Source organism: Penaeus chinensis, chromosome 3 (genome assembly GCF_019202785.1).
Source record: "Penaeus chinensis breed Huanghai No. 1 chromosome 3, ASM1920278v2, whole genome shotgun sequence".
In the NCBI taxonomy this organism is placed as follows: domain Eukaryota; kingdom Metazoa; phylum Arthropoda; class Malacostraca; order Decapoda; family Penaeidae; genus Penaeus; species Penaeus chinensis.
Genome location: NC_061821.1, coordinates 21,165,566 through 21,180,565, shown reverse-complemented (window position 1 = coordinate 21,180,565; position 15,000 = coordinate 21,165,566). Strand labels below are relative to the sequence as shown.

At 38.2% G+C, this 15,000-nt stretch overlaps 2 protein-coding genes across 2 annotated transcripts in view; one reads left to right on the top strand and one right to left on the bottom strand.

Moving 5' to 3' along the window:
• LOC125038113 (rab proteins geranylgeranyltransferase component A 1-like) overlaps positions 1-3,081 on the top strand; it is a 13,884-nt gene extending 10,803 nt beyond the window's left edge. Inside the window, exons 11-13 of the mRNA XM_047631415.1 lie at positions 185-312; positions 1,264-1,365; positions 1,699-3,081. Coding sequence (XP_047487371.1) covers positions 185-312; positions 1,264-1,365; positions 1,699-1,890 — 422 coding nt within the window. The 3' untranslated portion in view covers positions 1,891-3,081. The remainder of the gene's footprint in view (positions 1-184; positions 313-1,263; positions 1,366-1,698) is intronic.
• Positions 2,909-15,000, bottom strand: part of LOC125038107 (glucose dehydrogenase [FAD, quinone]-like) — a 12,241-nt gene continuing 149 nt past the window's right edge. The window contains exons 1-13 of the mRNA XM_047631400.1: positions 14,990-15,000; positions 13,891-14,099; positions 13,533-13,722; positions 7,578-7,709; positions 7,196-7,317; positions 7,042-7,098; positions 6,586-6,699; positions 6,194-6,368; positions 5,800-5,960; positions 5,312-5,489; positions 5,120-5,193; positions 4,864-5,015; positions 2,909-4,284 (exon numbers count right to left, since the gene is read on the bottom strand). The exon at positions 14,990-15,000 is cut by the window's right edge and continues 149 nt beyond it. Of these exons, the coding sequence (XP_047487356.1) occupies positions 4,143-4,284; positions 4,864-5,015; positions 5,120-5,193; positions 5,312-5,489; positions 5,800-5,960; positions 6,194-6,368; positions 6,586-6,699; positions 7,042-7,098; positions 7,196-7,317; positions 7,578-7,709; positions 13,533-13,722; positions 13,891-14,099; positions 14,990-15,000 (1,717 nt within the window). The 3' untranslated portion in view covers positions 2,909-4,142. The remainder of the gene's footprint in view (positions 4,285-4,863; positions 5,016-5,119; positions 5,194-5,311; positions 5,490-5,799; positions 5,961-6,193; positions 6,369-6,585; positions 6,700-7,041; positions 7,099-7,195; positions 7,318-7,577; positions 7,710-13,532; positions 13,723-13,890; positions 14,100-14,989) is intronic.

Genomic DNA, 15,000 nt, shown 5'->3' with positions numbered 1-15,000 from the left:
GATATGAAATTAGTATTTACATTCAAGAAAGTTGTTACCTGAAAGCACAACCAAGGTTTCTCTCTCTCTCTCTCTCTCTCTCTCTCTCTCTCTCTCTCTCTCTCTCTCTCTTTCTTTCTTTCTTTCTTTCTTTATTGTATAGTTTTCATAAGGGCTTTGTTTTAATACTATCCTTTGTTTGCAGATTGCATTCACATGACATGCCTTGGATATGATGCTGAGGAGGATTTCAAATCCTCAGTAAAGAAACTGTTTACTACAGATGAGGACTCGGATAAACCAAAGATTTTGTGGTCTTTATACTTCAATCAAGTAAGTTCATTCCTATGAGTGTTCAAGTTGTTATAAATCTTAAATACCTCTATGGTGTTTGATATTACTGCTTTATTTTATTTATATATATATATATATATATATATATATATATATTTTTATAAATTTATAGATTTTGTGCATTAATACTGTTAGTATTTTCTTTGCCATTATGAGGTATTAGAACAAAGAAAATGACATTGCAATTTATTTTTCCATGAAAAATTACACACTTGTGCTATCCATCTTGCCTTGACATTAATATGTGCAGTTCAACCTTTAAGCATTACCTGGCCTTTTAAATGTCACATTTTTGGGATTCATTTAATAACCCACTAGACTCATATTAGCTACTTAAGAATGTAAGCTTTATTTAACCCATTTGCACCGGGGAAAATGAATAAAAAATGCTTTGCTCATTTTTTATATTTTTTGTGAAATGTCTACACATAGATGGCTCTGCCTTACCTGATTTCACCTTTCCTTGAATTGGCAGGAAAATTTATTTTTTACCAGTGCTATGAATATCAATGGTGTTATTTTTATTATAAACATTATGATTACTATAATGTTATAAACATTAGTAATAGCAAAATAAGATAACGTAAAATATTTTTGTAAATTAAAGAAAAGGGTAAATGGGCGAGACAGGCAGTACTCGTAATGGTATAATAGTAAAAGTGTAGCCATCTATGTGTAAAGACAATTAAACCAGTAAACTCACAGTGGGCATGGCATGGATACGTGACATGCCCGTCGCGAATGGATTAAACATACTGTCTATTGATCACTCAAATTCACCAAAATCTGTACAAGATTTAATATTGGTTAATTCAATAGTTAATAATTGTTGATGGTAGGTAAATGCAATTCTCAGTAATTTCTAGCTTTTCTCATTAATATATTCTCATTACAACAGCTTACTCGTATCTTTATATATATCTATAACAGGAGGACTTCTCGGGTGTCGACCTCTCTTCATGTGGCACCTCCAACCTACATCTTTGCTCAGGACCTGACTCACAGCTGGATTATGATTCCGCTATTTCTCAGGTATTTATCTTCATTTGTAATACACTAATTCACATTTGTTTGTTTGTTGGATTGTATGTTAAGTTTCTTTGTTTTACTTGGGTTTTAGTATTCTCAGGACAGGTGTCCCTTGGTGATGAACTGAGTATAATGCTTATTTATTATTATGTTTTTTTTTCTTCTTCTTCTTCCCTCTTTCTCTCTTTCCAGTTATTCTTGAACAATGGTGAATGGATTGAGATGGGATTGCTCTGCACTCATTGCACACTTGTTGTGTTCAATCTACAAACATAAATGCAGCCTTTATTTGTTTTTCCTACTGTTAGTATTTAACACTGCCATTCTTATGCACAGGCACAGTCAGTGTTCTCGCAAATGTTCCCGGAGGAAGAATTCTTGCCCCGTGCCCCAGACCCAGAGGAGATTGTCTTTGATAATGCTGGAGCAGAGCCCAAAGAGGGTGATAACTTCGAGAGTAAACCAGAAGATGCTGAAGACGCTAAGGGAGAAGGTGGAGAAGCTGCGGAGAAACCAAGCGAGGAGTAGAAGAAAGTTGCTTCACGTCAGGGGTCGTCTCTCCTCTCCCAGTTCTTAATGTTCTGAGCCAAAGCCTCACACCAGCATGGTCAAACATCATACATGTTGTAGAGCTACTTGTGCCTCAGTGATTATTTATTGATACTTTATCGCCAGGCTGTGTGAATAGTTGGTAAATTACCTTGTACATCATTCCTGTATCGGCATTAACACTTATAATGTATTTTCCTAAATCGTGTTAGTGACTTGGTTATTTATGATATTGTAATTTTCATTTGTGCACTCATACACCTTTCAAGCATCTTTTTTTCTTATTTGTTTTCTTTCTTAATGAGAAAGGATGCTTTGTAAAAGATTCTTCAGTGTAGTGTAAAATTTTTATTTTATTTTTTATGTTTGATGTTGGCATGATAATTCAGATAGATGTAAAACTCTTTCATTTTTTACAATGATTATAGGACAACATATCAGATTTAAACAAACAAACTTACATACACATACATATATACATATATACACAGGACAAGCACACATACACATGCAAAAAAAAAAAAAAAAAAAATCATGCACATACATATATATATGCCACACATACACATGCATATACCTTTACGGAAGCTTTAAAGTAGAAGTCATCTGTTGAATTCAGGTTGTCAGTGTTTGCTCTGTATCTTATTTACAAGTTACTTAATCTACCTTGGGATTTCACATTGATGAACAAGTGGTATTCCCAATGTTCAGGCATTTTCATATTTTTTATTCAGAGTACACAGTTGAAGCACCATTCCAGGTAATTTTAATAGTATTGCATGAGAGGTTTCACATACTCACTTTCTTTAGGGTTGCTTGATTAAAAAAACACAACATACAAGTGTGTGTAATTTTCATTTAGCACATTAACAGGTTTTAGTGATGTTACTTTTTTCCATAGGGAGTATGAAATGATGTTACACTATATGAAATGATCATTATCCTGCTATCCATATATGTTAAAGAGTAGGTGGTGTCTTGTGATAAATATATTAAAAATCACTAATACATTTAATTCACGAAAGGTATACAAGCATTCGGAAATGGTTTATGTTTTGCTATGATTGTTAAAGATGAGCAGAGACCATTATATCTGTCTAGCACATGCAATGCCTTGTCGACACAGGATTTCCATTATGAAATAGTATATAATAAATTTTCTTCAAACTGTCTTTTTTTTCTTTGCCCTGAAGAAGGTTATGTAATTTTCTTGTTGGCAGATTAAATAATAAAGGAATTAAGTATAAAGTTTAAAGAAACTGGAATGTATGTATGTATGTATGTAGAATAAATGTACATGGAGTGGGAGTCATATCACATACATAAAAACAATTAATGAACTGACAATTATTTAACAAAGAAAATCAATCCCTTTGATATTTTAAAGTAAAAAAAAAAATGATCATACAATAAAATTGTCAACTATGTTTCAGTAAATCGAACAAAGCTTTTTAATAACTCATTTGAAATAGCTAGTTGCACATAATTTTTGTACAATAATGAATATTTATTGATAGGGTGTTTACATGGTTTCTAGAGCTTTATTCTACCCAATAAGAATTAATTTCACAAGGATGACAGTTAACAGTAATGATTTTGGTGAATTATATTGGTTTAGATCCAAAGGTACTCGCCTATAAAGATTTAATTCCCATTTCTTGCTTAATCACATAGTACTGTATTTATATGAAATAAGAGAAATCCCATGAAACCTCTAATGTTTATAAGAAATGTGAAAAATCACAGCAAACACATAATACATTGGTGAAGCACCATTTCCTGAAGACTGAGTATTACAGGCTTTGATATTAAAATTATTCTGCGTTAAATCACATTATATTTTTGAGTGTTTGGTAACTTATTATAGTGCTTATTTGACTGGAAACTGGTAATGTCACAGTGTTTGTTTGGTAGAAACAAAGGACATTTTAACTTAAAATTTCATTCTTGGGCATCTTGATCCATTGTTCTTGGGGTTTTAGAAACATTTACAACTGTTGTTTGCTGAAATCAGTATTATTTATATCCTATAATATTTTGGGGTCACAAGAGTGTTAGCATTTCAAATTCCTTTATTTACTATTTGTTATAAAGCTTACTTGTAAAATATATGGCACATATTCAATATCTGTATTTTCATCATCCAGTGTGACCATATTTTGGAAAATATACAACATAGTCCATATACAAAGTTCAAGGATTTTTTATACCTTATTATATCACAGATCAGTCTACACTAGTTGATTCCAGTCTTGTTTAACAATATCAGAGGCCTTTTCTGCAATCATAATAACAGGTGCGTTGGTATTCCCTGAGGTAACAGAGGGCATTACAGAAGCATCCACGACTCGCAGTCCTTTTACTCCGCGGACTCTGCAAGAGGGAAGACAATTTCGTGAAAAAGGGCTGTGTTCTTCCTTTTACTCCAATGAACCATGCTAGAGGTAACTTCATGAAATAATTCATGGTCTACCATTTATTCCAACAAACCTTGCTGGAGGTAAATTCGTGAAAATGACTTGCACATGAGTTAGTACTGAGGTAGAATGAAATAGGTATGGAATGTCATGCCCATGGTAACCTGGTAATAAAGATGGTGATAGAGCCTTCAGTATACAGGACTGAAAAAATAGTATTAATCTAGTCTAAGATATGTGCTTAACTAATTTATCTTTTTATACATCGTATACTCATTATTCATTAACTTTAATTGCACATGAAACTTTGTTAATAGATAGAAATAATTATTTAAGAAAAATGTATCTGGTATGTAAGTGTATAAGTGTCTTTCTATTTGTATATATCTCCAGAAAGACCTACACATACATACACACATAAATACATGCGCTACACACAACAACAACAATCTATTTTTGCATTTTGTCCAAAATAACATACTGAAACTTACAGTGGGCCAACAAGCCTCCCACTGATAATATTGTTTTCCATTACCTCAGTCTGTTATCCACAACACCTAAAGGATCTGAGGACGGTGCCATCTTACAGGAGCCAGCAAAGTGTAGAAAGGTAGAAGCCATGTGACGTACATAACACGCCCAGTATTGATCACTCCCGTATGGTAGGTTTTCACAACCACGTAAAGGCTGTTGGGTAGGGAAGTCTTATGAAAAAAAGCTACTCTAGTTTTTACCATAATTTATATTTAGATATTAAATAATCAGATTATACCATACGTATTATTAGTTACCTTTTGAAAGAAACTTGCTCTGTAGGTTCTGGCAAAATCAGTTGTGTTGCCCAGGGCTAACGAAAACTTTATACCTAAGATGGAAAAAAGGCAAAAACTTCAATTTCATTCCAGAAAAAAATACAATAAATGAGAAAACGTATTGCAATTATAATAATAGGAAGGGAACTGCAAAGAAGAGAGACTGGTTACCATTAACGAGCGTGGCCACATCATCTGGGTGACTCAGGTAGTTGGGGTCAATGGCTGGAGGTCGTGTTGGGTCGCTTGAGAGAAGAGTGACTGACCCTCGGCTCTTGGGTCTTACAAGCACTGGTCTGATGGTAAAACCTTCCCGACCAATGATCTCTTTGTAATGTTCTTTAAAGAACTGAAAAATTAAATGCATTTGGTTAATAGAATAATGTTAAGATGTATGTATATGCATTTTCCTTCTTATATGGTTTATAATTACTCGTAAAATCCCTTTAGTGTTGTGTAATCTGAAGTGCATACGTAAATTGTAATATTCATTCACTATCAATATACGACATTGTAAAATATTTATGCCAAGGGACGATTTTTTAATGCAACATAAGTATGGATAAATCATACTCAAAATATTAAAAATAACCGCATTTTTTATTTTCCTATTACATTATTATCGACCTCATACTAAAGAAAACGAAGAAATAACATACGGATCTGTCCATGCCCCAGAGTGATGGATAGAATAGACCAAAGTCTGTCCCTGCTGTGAATCCATTGAAGAAAATCTGCGTGTCTGTCCAGAGAGGGTCACCTCCCCGTGATACCTTCACCCAAGCGTTGAGAAGTTCAAGCGGTGTCTCAGTCAGTGGACCTGGGAAAAGTACTTTTTCTCAAGATGCTTTTATGCATTGTCAAATTTTGAAGTAGATCACTAGAATTTTCCGTGAAGTGTATATATATATATATATATATATATATATATATATATATATATATATATATATATATATATATATATCTTTGTACACGCTACTGTACAAACTTTTAAACACGTTACATCCAATCTTTCTATCTACGAAGGTTGTCTTCATGTGACAAGCTTACCTTTCCTGGACCTAATGAATTCATTTAAAGATGAAGGCGTGAAGATATCTGCGGTCGCAAGAAGACCGAGGGATTGAGGACTAGCTCCGAACGGGACTGTCCACGTTAGACCGTAAACGTTTATGTGGTCGTGGAAGTTCTGCCCGACGCCCGGCACGTCCGCCACGACGTTTATCTGAGGAAACGAGACTTGACTTAGAGATTGGCATGGGCTTATTCTATACAGAATAACATAATGGAGTCTCTTCTTACTATCCAGGAATCCTTGTATACTGTATGCTGAACGTCTTGCATATCTCGATTCACAAAACCATTCACCAGGGTTTACGGACGCAAACCCTTTGTATTCACTCAGAATCTCATTATAAAACTTCATTAGTGCATATTCCCACCCGGTGTTGCTGGAGATGAGTCCTGGGACCCACACCGGAGAGCAGAAGTAATTTTGGCGATCCTATTGCACCTGAAGACACGATCACTTCTCGACGCGCGCCAATTGTAAGCATCTGAAAACATCATGCGATTGAAGTTTCCTTGGTGGTATTCTTTGGCAAGTGAGTATAGCATTTTCTTGTTTCGTCTCATGTGTTTTCACAATGTCAACCATAAGAAAAAAGGAATATAGAGAAATGCAGATAGACAGGCAGACAGTTAGATAAACAGATACACAGGTAGAAAGATAAACTGAGGGACAAAGAGGCACACACGCGCTTGTATGTGTGTGTGTGTGTGTGTGTGTGTGTGAGAGAGAGAGAGAGAGAGAGAGAGAGAGAGAGAGAGAGAGAGAGAGAGAGAGAGAGAGAGAGAGAGAGAGAGAGAGAGAGAGAGAGAGAGAGAGAGAGACTAACCTTTCCCCTGTACTGCAGCCGAACACCAACGGCCTTCTTGTCTTCATCAAAGATAATCTGAAGGTGACAGGAACCAAACATTAAAACAATTGACTCAAACCATAAGCAAAGTCTTGGTAATGACTTTAGCCAACGTCGCTCCTTACAAACTTACTTTATGGACGGTAGCGCTGTGGAGAACATGCAAATTAGGTCTGGAAGTGACAGGTCGCAGGTAACTCTCCGCTGATGACGCTCTCGTGCCATTGCCGACTGTGTACTGGTTGACTGCAAAACCTGAAGTTCGAATGTATGATGACTTTGGTTGTGATTTTTCCAAGAATTATTTGATAAATGATTCAATCTTTCGTGTGCTATGCATGATATTGATGTCAGGTATATCAAGTTATGAATAATGTGTATCCTGAAGTGCTTTTCCTTTAAGTACGAATGTTGTACGCATCAAAACAATTTCCCGTAATAGTTGATTTACCAACAAACCATGCTTGTTATCAATTAACTCAATTTATTGACTGACTCCCATTGGATTAACTCACCTAACTGCTCAGGACCGTTGTAATCGACCATGGAATAGCCCAATTCCTGGCCACCTCTGATGAAGGCTTTAAAAATGGGACCAGGAGAGTCTGGGGTCACCGCCAAGGGTCCGCTCCGTCCGCGATACCTGTCTGTAGCGGATAAGACAAATTCATTATATTAATGCAATTCAATACGTTGGTTAGCGAATGGAGGAAGGAAAATCTAGTTTTGGTTTGTCAGCGAGAGATGAAAAATCTTTGAAAGTATCAATGAGATATACAATATTTGCCCTATTTCTTCAGCTTGACTTTCTGTCTCCGGAGAGCAGCGGGAGTTCCCGGGATGAAGTGTACAGGCCAGCGGTTCCTAAACTTCTCCAAGCCTCAACTTCTAGGAAATGTTTAATGAAATCTCGCAACCAATTCGAAAGCAATATCACATTAGCACAGGACAGTGTCAATTTTATGATTATTATTACATTCACTACTGGGTTGAACGAAGCCGCTCATTAAATCTTTCCGTTGATAAAAGAGTTGGGGGAAATATAATCCATACTTTTACAGATTTGAAGAAGGAAACAGATTAAAAAAATAAAATAAAAACGTTCTTCCGCCTCGTTTGTCTTTGAACGAGCAATTAACATCCTTTAACTTAATCTACTACAATGGCGTTTGCCTACTAATTGCCAAATTTAGAGACAGCCAACCTTCCTCCCAGATCCTCCCAGTATTCAGCAAGATTTGTTGATAATTTTTCATTCAATCATAGTGACTTCCGTCCATCCCTTACAGCGAACTTCTAGAACTATAGGTCCCTGCTCATAATATCCCCAGACTCTGTTTGCTCCCCTCAAGGCCTGGCCTGCTCCCCCATGAGCCACAATGTTTAACTTTTCTACTAATTATACCTATATAGATTTGGTTATAATTTTAAAAATGGCCCTTCAACAGCTTATTTTTCTATTTTTTGGTTCACTTTCCCCGGTAACATTTAAAAAATCTAGGGTCTTGAAATGTATAGTACTTTTAATTATTATTCAACATTTCGTGTTATGGCCACCAGCTTGGCGAATGCTGACAAGTCTTGTAGTATTAGATGTTACTAACGTTGCCGTTAACTGGCGTCCGTCTGCAGAGTGCAATCACTCCCTTGCCGTAAGTGCTTGGGTAACGACAATAAGACGCTAATGACCTTAGCTGTTGACGCGGCAGAAAATTTTAAAATAACGAAAGTAAGACGACTGCTGGTATGATCTTGGGGGAAGTCTCTGGCAATGGCTGCCCAAACATCCACATTGGGAATTACATCTGGCGATTTGAGAGGATGCGGCACAGTGTAATCATAAGGTGTTGCTGAAATCATGCCTTCATGACACTGCTCGTGTGAATGGGGCTGTTATCCTGGACGAGGTAAAAATCAGGTAACACCATGCCCTCACTGATGGTAGAAACATCTCGTCCCTGTAAATCTCCCGGGCCCGACATCCATTAACTTCCTGATCCCGTTGCTGTTCTCTCTGCTCGAACAGCCTGGCAGTTTCAGACAGTTTGTGGATGTAGCGTAATGCGAAGCAGAACAAAAAAGGTCGGTAGTTATGGATTATTAAAAAAAAAAAAAAATAATAATAAATAAATGACCAAGAAAATTATTCACATAATGGGTTGTGGCAACTAAGCACCGACAACGTTCCCTTCTCAAACCCAATTGGTTTTCATTAGCTCATGATATTCAAGCACTACAGTGCAACTTCCTATTTCTCTTTCATACAGCACATTGATTTAGTTCTGAATAACATTTACTTAATCTTCCTCCATCGTGCATGAAGGTCTCTGGTGGATCCAGTTGCTTGGTATTGCTAAATCCACGGAGACATGGTTGTCCTTGAAATATCTAATTTTGATATTTCGGCTCATGAAAGTCCCTCAAGGTAAAGCGTAATTATGACGCTACAGATGGTCTATGAGGTCTCCATTGCTAATATTGGCATGATACGAGGCCTTATCCATATCAACTCCGAAACACTATTCGAACACATTATGACGCTTCATCTGTTCCAGCTTTAAAAACAACCTTTCCGGTCGTTTCGGTTTCATCTTCTTCCGAGTAAAATTACTGTTTTTACCGATTGTACATATATACATATATGCACACATTTATACAGAAGTACTATTAAATTAGCCAGTTTGTAATGCTGAAGTGAATACTATAATATCAACGTACTAATTAGCAAGCTAAGTAGCTGTACAACTATCAGCAGACCCATCGGCTTGCTCGTCTTACCCAGCGCTAATGTCATGAACGCTGCCCCGAATTTCTTGAACGGGCTCTTTGGTCAGTCCTTCATCGCCATAGCTGTAGGCAAGACACCTCTGCCATTTGTTAATTTTGTCGTGTTCCTGGGTTCGTACTTTTGAATTAATTGTCTGGGATTAAGGTGATGCATTATATTCTATTAATGCATTGTTTAGGCAGAATGTTCGTTTTTATTTTTCTCTTGTATTTTGTGTTTGTTTTTAATGGTGACGGAAAAATAAAAATGAATTGTAGATACTAAATGAGTTGACGTATTTTCCAATCTCATGCTTTGTTATAATTAATGATTAATAATACCTGAAAATGAAGTATGATGAACCTTTGTTAACGAATGATTACTTTAATCAATATGTTTATCATAAGGAAACATTACAATACAATTAAGGGAAGTATACTTAAGCAATAATGAATGACAAAGAAAATATTTTAACGTGGGCAAAATGTAGTTGGGAGTAGTGGCAGTGTTGGGTAATAAAACATATATGAAATGACAGAACGATACAAACCAAGACAAAGTTCATGCCACGCCTCTCCAATGCATGCCTCCACCTTTCCAGATCTACTTCTCTACTGTCGCAACATAACACAATGTCGTCTGCAAACATCATAGACCACGGCGCTCCTTTCCAAGGCCCATCAGTTAATTTATCCATGATAGCAACAAACATGAACGAGCTCAGGGCTGACCCCTGGTGTAATCCATTCTGTGGTACCCACTGCACTTCTCACTGCTGTCATACATTTATTATAGATATCTTGTACCACCCGTACATACACTTCTGTTATCGATAACTCGCATGAAGTGCCACAGTTCCTCTCTTGATACTCTATCATATGCCTTCTCCAGATCGATGAACACACAATCCAGTACATATATCCCTCTCTACACTTTTCCATCAACGTTCGCAGTGCAACGTTCGTAGTGCATCTGTGGTACTTCTCCCTGGTATAAAACCAAACTGTTCATCGTTAATTCTGCAGCAATTCCTTAGCCTTGTGTCTATCACCCTTTCCCACAACTTCATTCTATATAGTTTGATGCTCCGGTAGTTACCACAATCCTGCGCATCTCCTTTGTTCTTGTAAATGGGCATCAATGTGCTCTTTCTCCACTCATCGAGTATTCTCTCTCCTGCAAGGATTTTGTTGATTAGGGATGTCAAGTATCCTGCTTCCTCTAGGCTTCTCCAGGCTTCTATAGCAATGTTGTCTGGTCTTAAAGCTTTGTCTCTCTTCATCTTTAGTGCCTTCTTTACCTCATCCTGTGTTACTCCTGCAACCATTACTTCTGCCATCAACGCATTTTCCTCCCTCATTTCCCTAGGGCTTTCAACATTAATCAGCCCTTCGAAGTTGACTTTCCATCTCTGTAACACCTCCTCCTCGGTGGTCAATCTTTATCCTCGGCGTCCTTTATCAGTTTGATTTGATGTACATCCTTTGCTGCTCTATCCCTCTGCTTTTCCAGTCTATACATTATCTTGTTTACATTGCGAGGGTGAATTCTACAATAACTGCGATGTGCCAAGTTGTTCATGTACTACTACGTGCTTGTCAAAGGGATATATTGGTTATTATCATTATCTGCTTTTCCACGTTTAAGCTTTTAACGCGTTATTTTAATATAATTATACGTCCTTTGCGGGTTTCAAAATTGATTTAAAGTTCTGTACGAAAATCTTCTGCGCGTGCTCGTTTTCACGACCTAGTCTTTTCACAGCGCCGGTGAGAAATGTTTTGTTGGTTATTCTTAAGACTATACAGTGGCAACGAAGAAGGAATATTCATTAGTAAGCATCCCAGTTTGATATAATTAAATTAATTTATACAATCTCAACTGATGCCACTTTCGCAGAAAACATAGGAAAATACGAGCATGTACAAACAAACGCACGAGCCCACGAGGGACACCACACTTTCCTCACTCACCTCCCCTCCTGTTCCTGGTACCTTATTGCACAATTTCTTTCGGGTTAACATTGTAGTCGCACTATCGCATACTGACACTGAACATCGTACCTCCCACACTTAGGCCCGTGACGCCTCTACTCCAGTAGTTGTTTCGAAGCCTGCACGCGGCTGATGCCGTACCCCCACATTTTTACATGGACCCCAGCATTAAATAGTTTAGTCAGTACAGTCCTTGACATCACTTTTTTTTGCCTCTTTCCACGGACTGTAAGGAGCGGGTGAGCGTGCCATCTACGGTTGGCACGGCATTGATGATTTCAGATTGAGTATACGTCCATGCGTTGGTCGCCCTACCCGCGCTAAAGGATGGTAATTTTATGTTACATGCTATCAACGTCATCTAGACCCCTGTTCACCTCGAGTTCCTGACTGCCGTGTCACGCGTCTCCCGTTAGCTGAGCTCGACCTTCCCACTCCTACTTGAACCACCTCTGTTGCACATGCTCTTGACCCGTCGACATCTGCAGCCCCGGTTGTTTTTCATACATTATCGTTTGATTTACCTCCTTGCAGAGATTGAGGATTGTTTTTCTGTACTGCGTTAATTTCTGGTTTCCCACTCTTACTGCCGATTCCTGACTATCCCACGAGACCATTTGACGAAATCAACATAACACAAAAAATCGCCCAGACAGACCTCATGGTCAGCGCTCACTCCTCCTACCACAAACACGCCAACTCGACTTCCGACTCAGTATATTGCGCTCCAGTGACCGTTTCCCTTGCTCACACACCACAGTCTATCCTACTCGATCCGTTAAACTCTCCCTCACTGTTACAAACATTTCTCTTCCTTCCATGAATGTTCGTATGTTATTCACGTGTCTGATATATAGTTTCATCTCTGTCAATTTCCCTCATATAGCGCACCGACTACCCAGCATCACTGACGGCGCCGACAAGGTCAGCCCCTATTTCATCATGTACTCGCATTTCTTGTCATTATTAAGCTGTTACCTTTATTGTACCTACATATGTATTTTATACATGTTTATTGCAGCCATACATCCTTTGTATCCACATATGTATTATATTGTGCTACTTTAGTTTATATATTTACTGTATTTTACCACATTTTGTATCCTCACTATTTTGTTCATCTTATTGCAGTTATTACCATTATTATGTACATATATTTTAAGCTTAGTATTGTTTCGATAGCTGCGCCATATACTTTCTCTGACACCTTGATGCGGTGGAGATCGCTGCGGTAGCGTGACCGAGCCAACACCACTAGCACACGCCATGCATATAGTACTATTACTTTATACACGTATCTTATTGTAACATTACTTCATACATACCAAACCCTCTCATAGACACAACAACGGATGCAACATCTACAGGCCTTCCACCTTGTGACATCGCTCTGCTTACACGAACACATTCTTGCTCTGTAATTTTCCATGAAGGCCTGCGAGCGACATCCCTTAACCTCCTGATCAAACAGAATCTCTGTTCGTCAGTTGTACCATTCTCTCCATAATAAACCGCTGCTACTATGCACAGTTTGCTAGACCTTCGCCGCTCCCAAGATCTCAGCATCTCGTCAGGCATATCTCAATCTGTACAAGACCGCTTATCGGCCTCGTTACACACACAGACCATTTTCTTACGACAACTCTTAGCCTATACCTCGACCCTCTCCTTTTCCAAATAAAAAAGGCAGAATAGCAACAGAAACTAACCATTCTCTCCCAGGAAGCTGCCATAGTAATTTTCGGCCTTGATGAAATACGGCAACACAGACCGGTAGTCCCAGCCTGCGTTCCCGAGGGAGGCCCAGTGGTCGAAGTCGCGTCGGTTGCCTCGCACGTACATCAGGCCGTTGATAGACGAGGACCCGCCGACCACGCGCCCTTGGGTAAGGCGCGCCATCTGTAGGCGAGGGCGTTATTTTTTGTATATATGGCATGGGATGGAGAGTTGAACACTTCAGATGTATATGTGTACATATATACATACATATGTGGGTATATGTGTGTTTGAGTGTGGGCGTGTGTACGTAACGCTGAAAAAAAAGAAAAGGCGACGCCCGACCCTCACCCGATTTTCAAAGTTCTTCAGTCCGTGCTTCTGAGGCGTGGAGGTGTAGTCCCAGTCTAGGTCATGGCCAGGGAGGAAGAAGAACGGCACGAAGGCCGGCAGGAAGGTTTCCGCAGCAGGAGGGCCGCCCGCCTCCACCACCAGCACACGCCAACCCTCAACCTCGGATAACCTGGAGGCCATGACACTCCCGCCACTCCCGGCGCCGACTGCAATGGCGGGAAAGGCGGCCATTTTAGATTTCGTTATCATCGAGAAACTTTGGACAGGGGGTTGAAAATAATAAGATAAAAAGGAGAGAGTATAGAAACATGTACAAAAAAAAAACAAGAGTGAGGAAGAGAGAAAAAAAGATAGAGAGACTGACGGCAATGGGAAAGGCTGCCATTTTTGGTAATTATCGCGAAACTCCAAGAAGGGAGAAGAAAAACCCAGATAAAAGAAGAGGAACAAAAACAAAAACAACAAGCTAGTCAGAATGAGGACGACGAGGAAGAAGAATGAACCCTGTGAAAGACGTAAGAAATCATATAGAGAGAAAAAAGTATGTAGAAAAAAAAAACAGTAAGCACGAAATTGGATGCAATATTACCTCCAACTTATCATAGACAAAATTATATACCTGTTTCTCTGTTTCATATAGAGGTGAAGATGCACTCGAAGAGACTGGTGGTGAAAAAGTAACACCCATTCGAATAACCAGCATCGTATTTCAAAATAATTATATTTCATTAATATACCAAACAGTTACCATCCACCAAATCTGTCAACCTGACAAGTATATCTTCATCTCGGGGGGAAAAAACAACTAGTCATGAATATCGTATCACTTACCGACAATAAAATCATGGCTCGATAAAACGATAATGATAATAATAATAGGAAAAAGAAGAATGAAAATAAACATGAATACTGTATCCCTTATCGAAAATAAAACCAAACTCGTAAACAACAATAAATAGAAAAAACGCATATCGCCTCACTTCCCGACAATGAAGTCATAACTCGATAAAATAATAATGATAATAATAACAATAATAATAATAATAATAATAATAATAAAAACAAGAATTAAGAAAGCGCATATCGCCTCACTTACCGACAATGAAG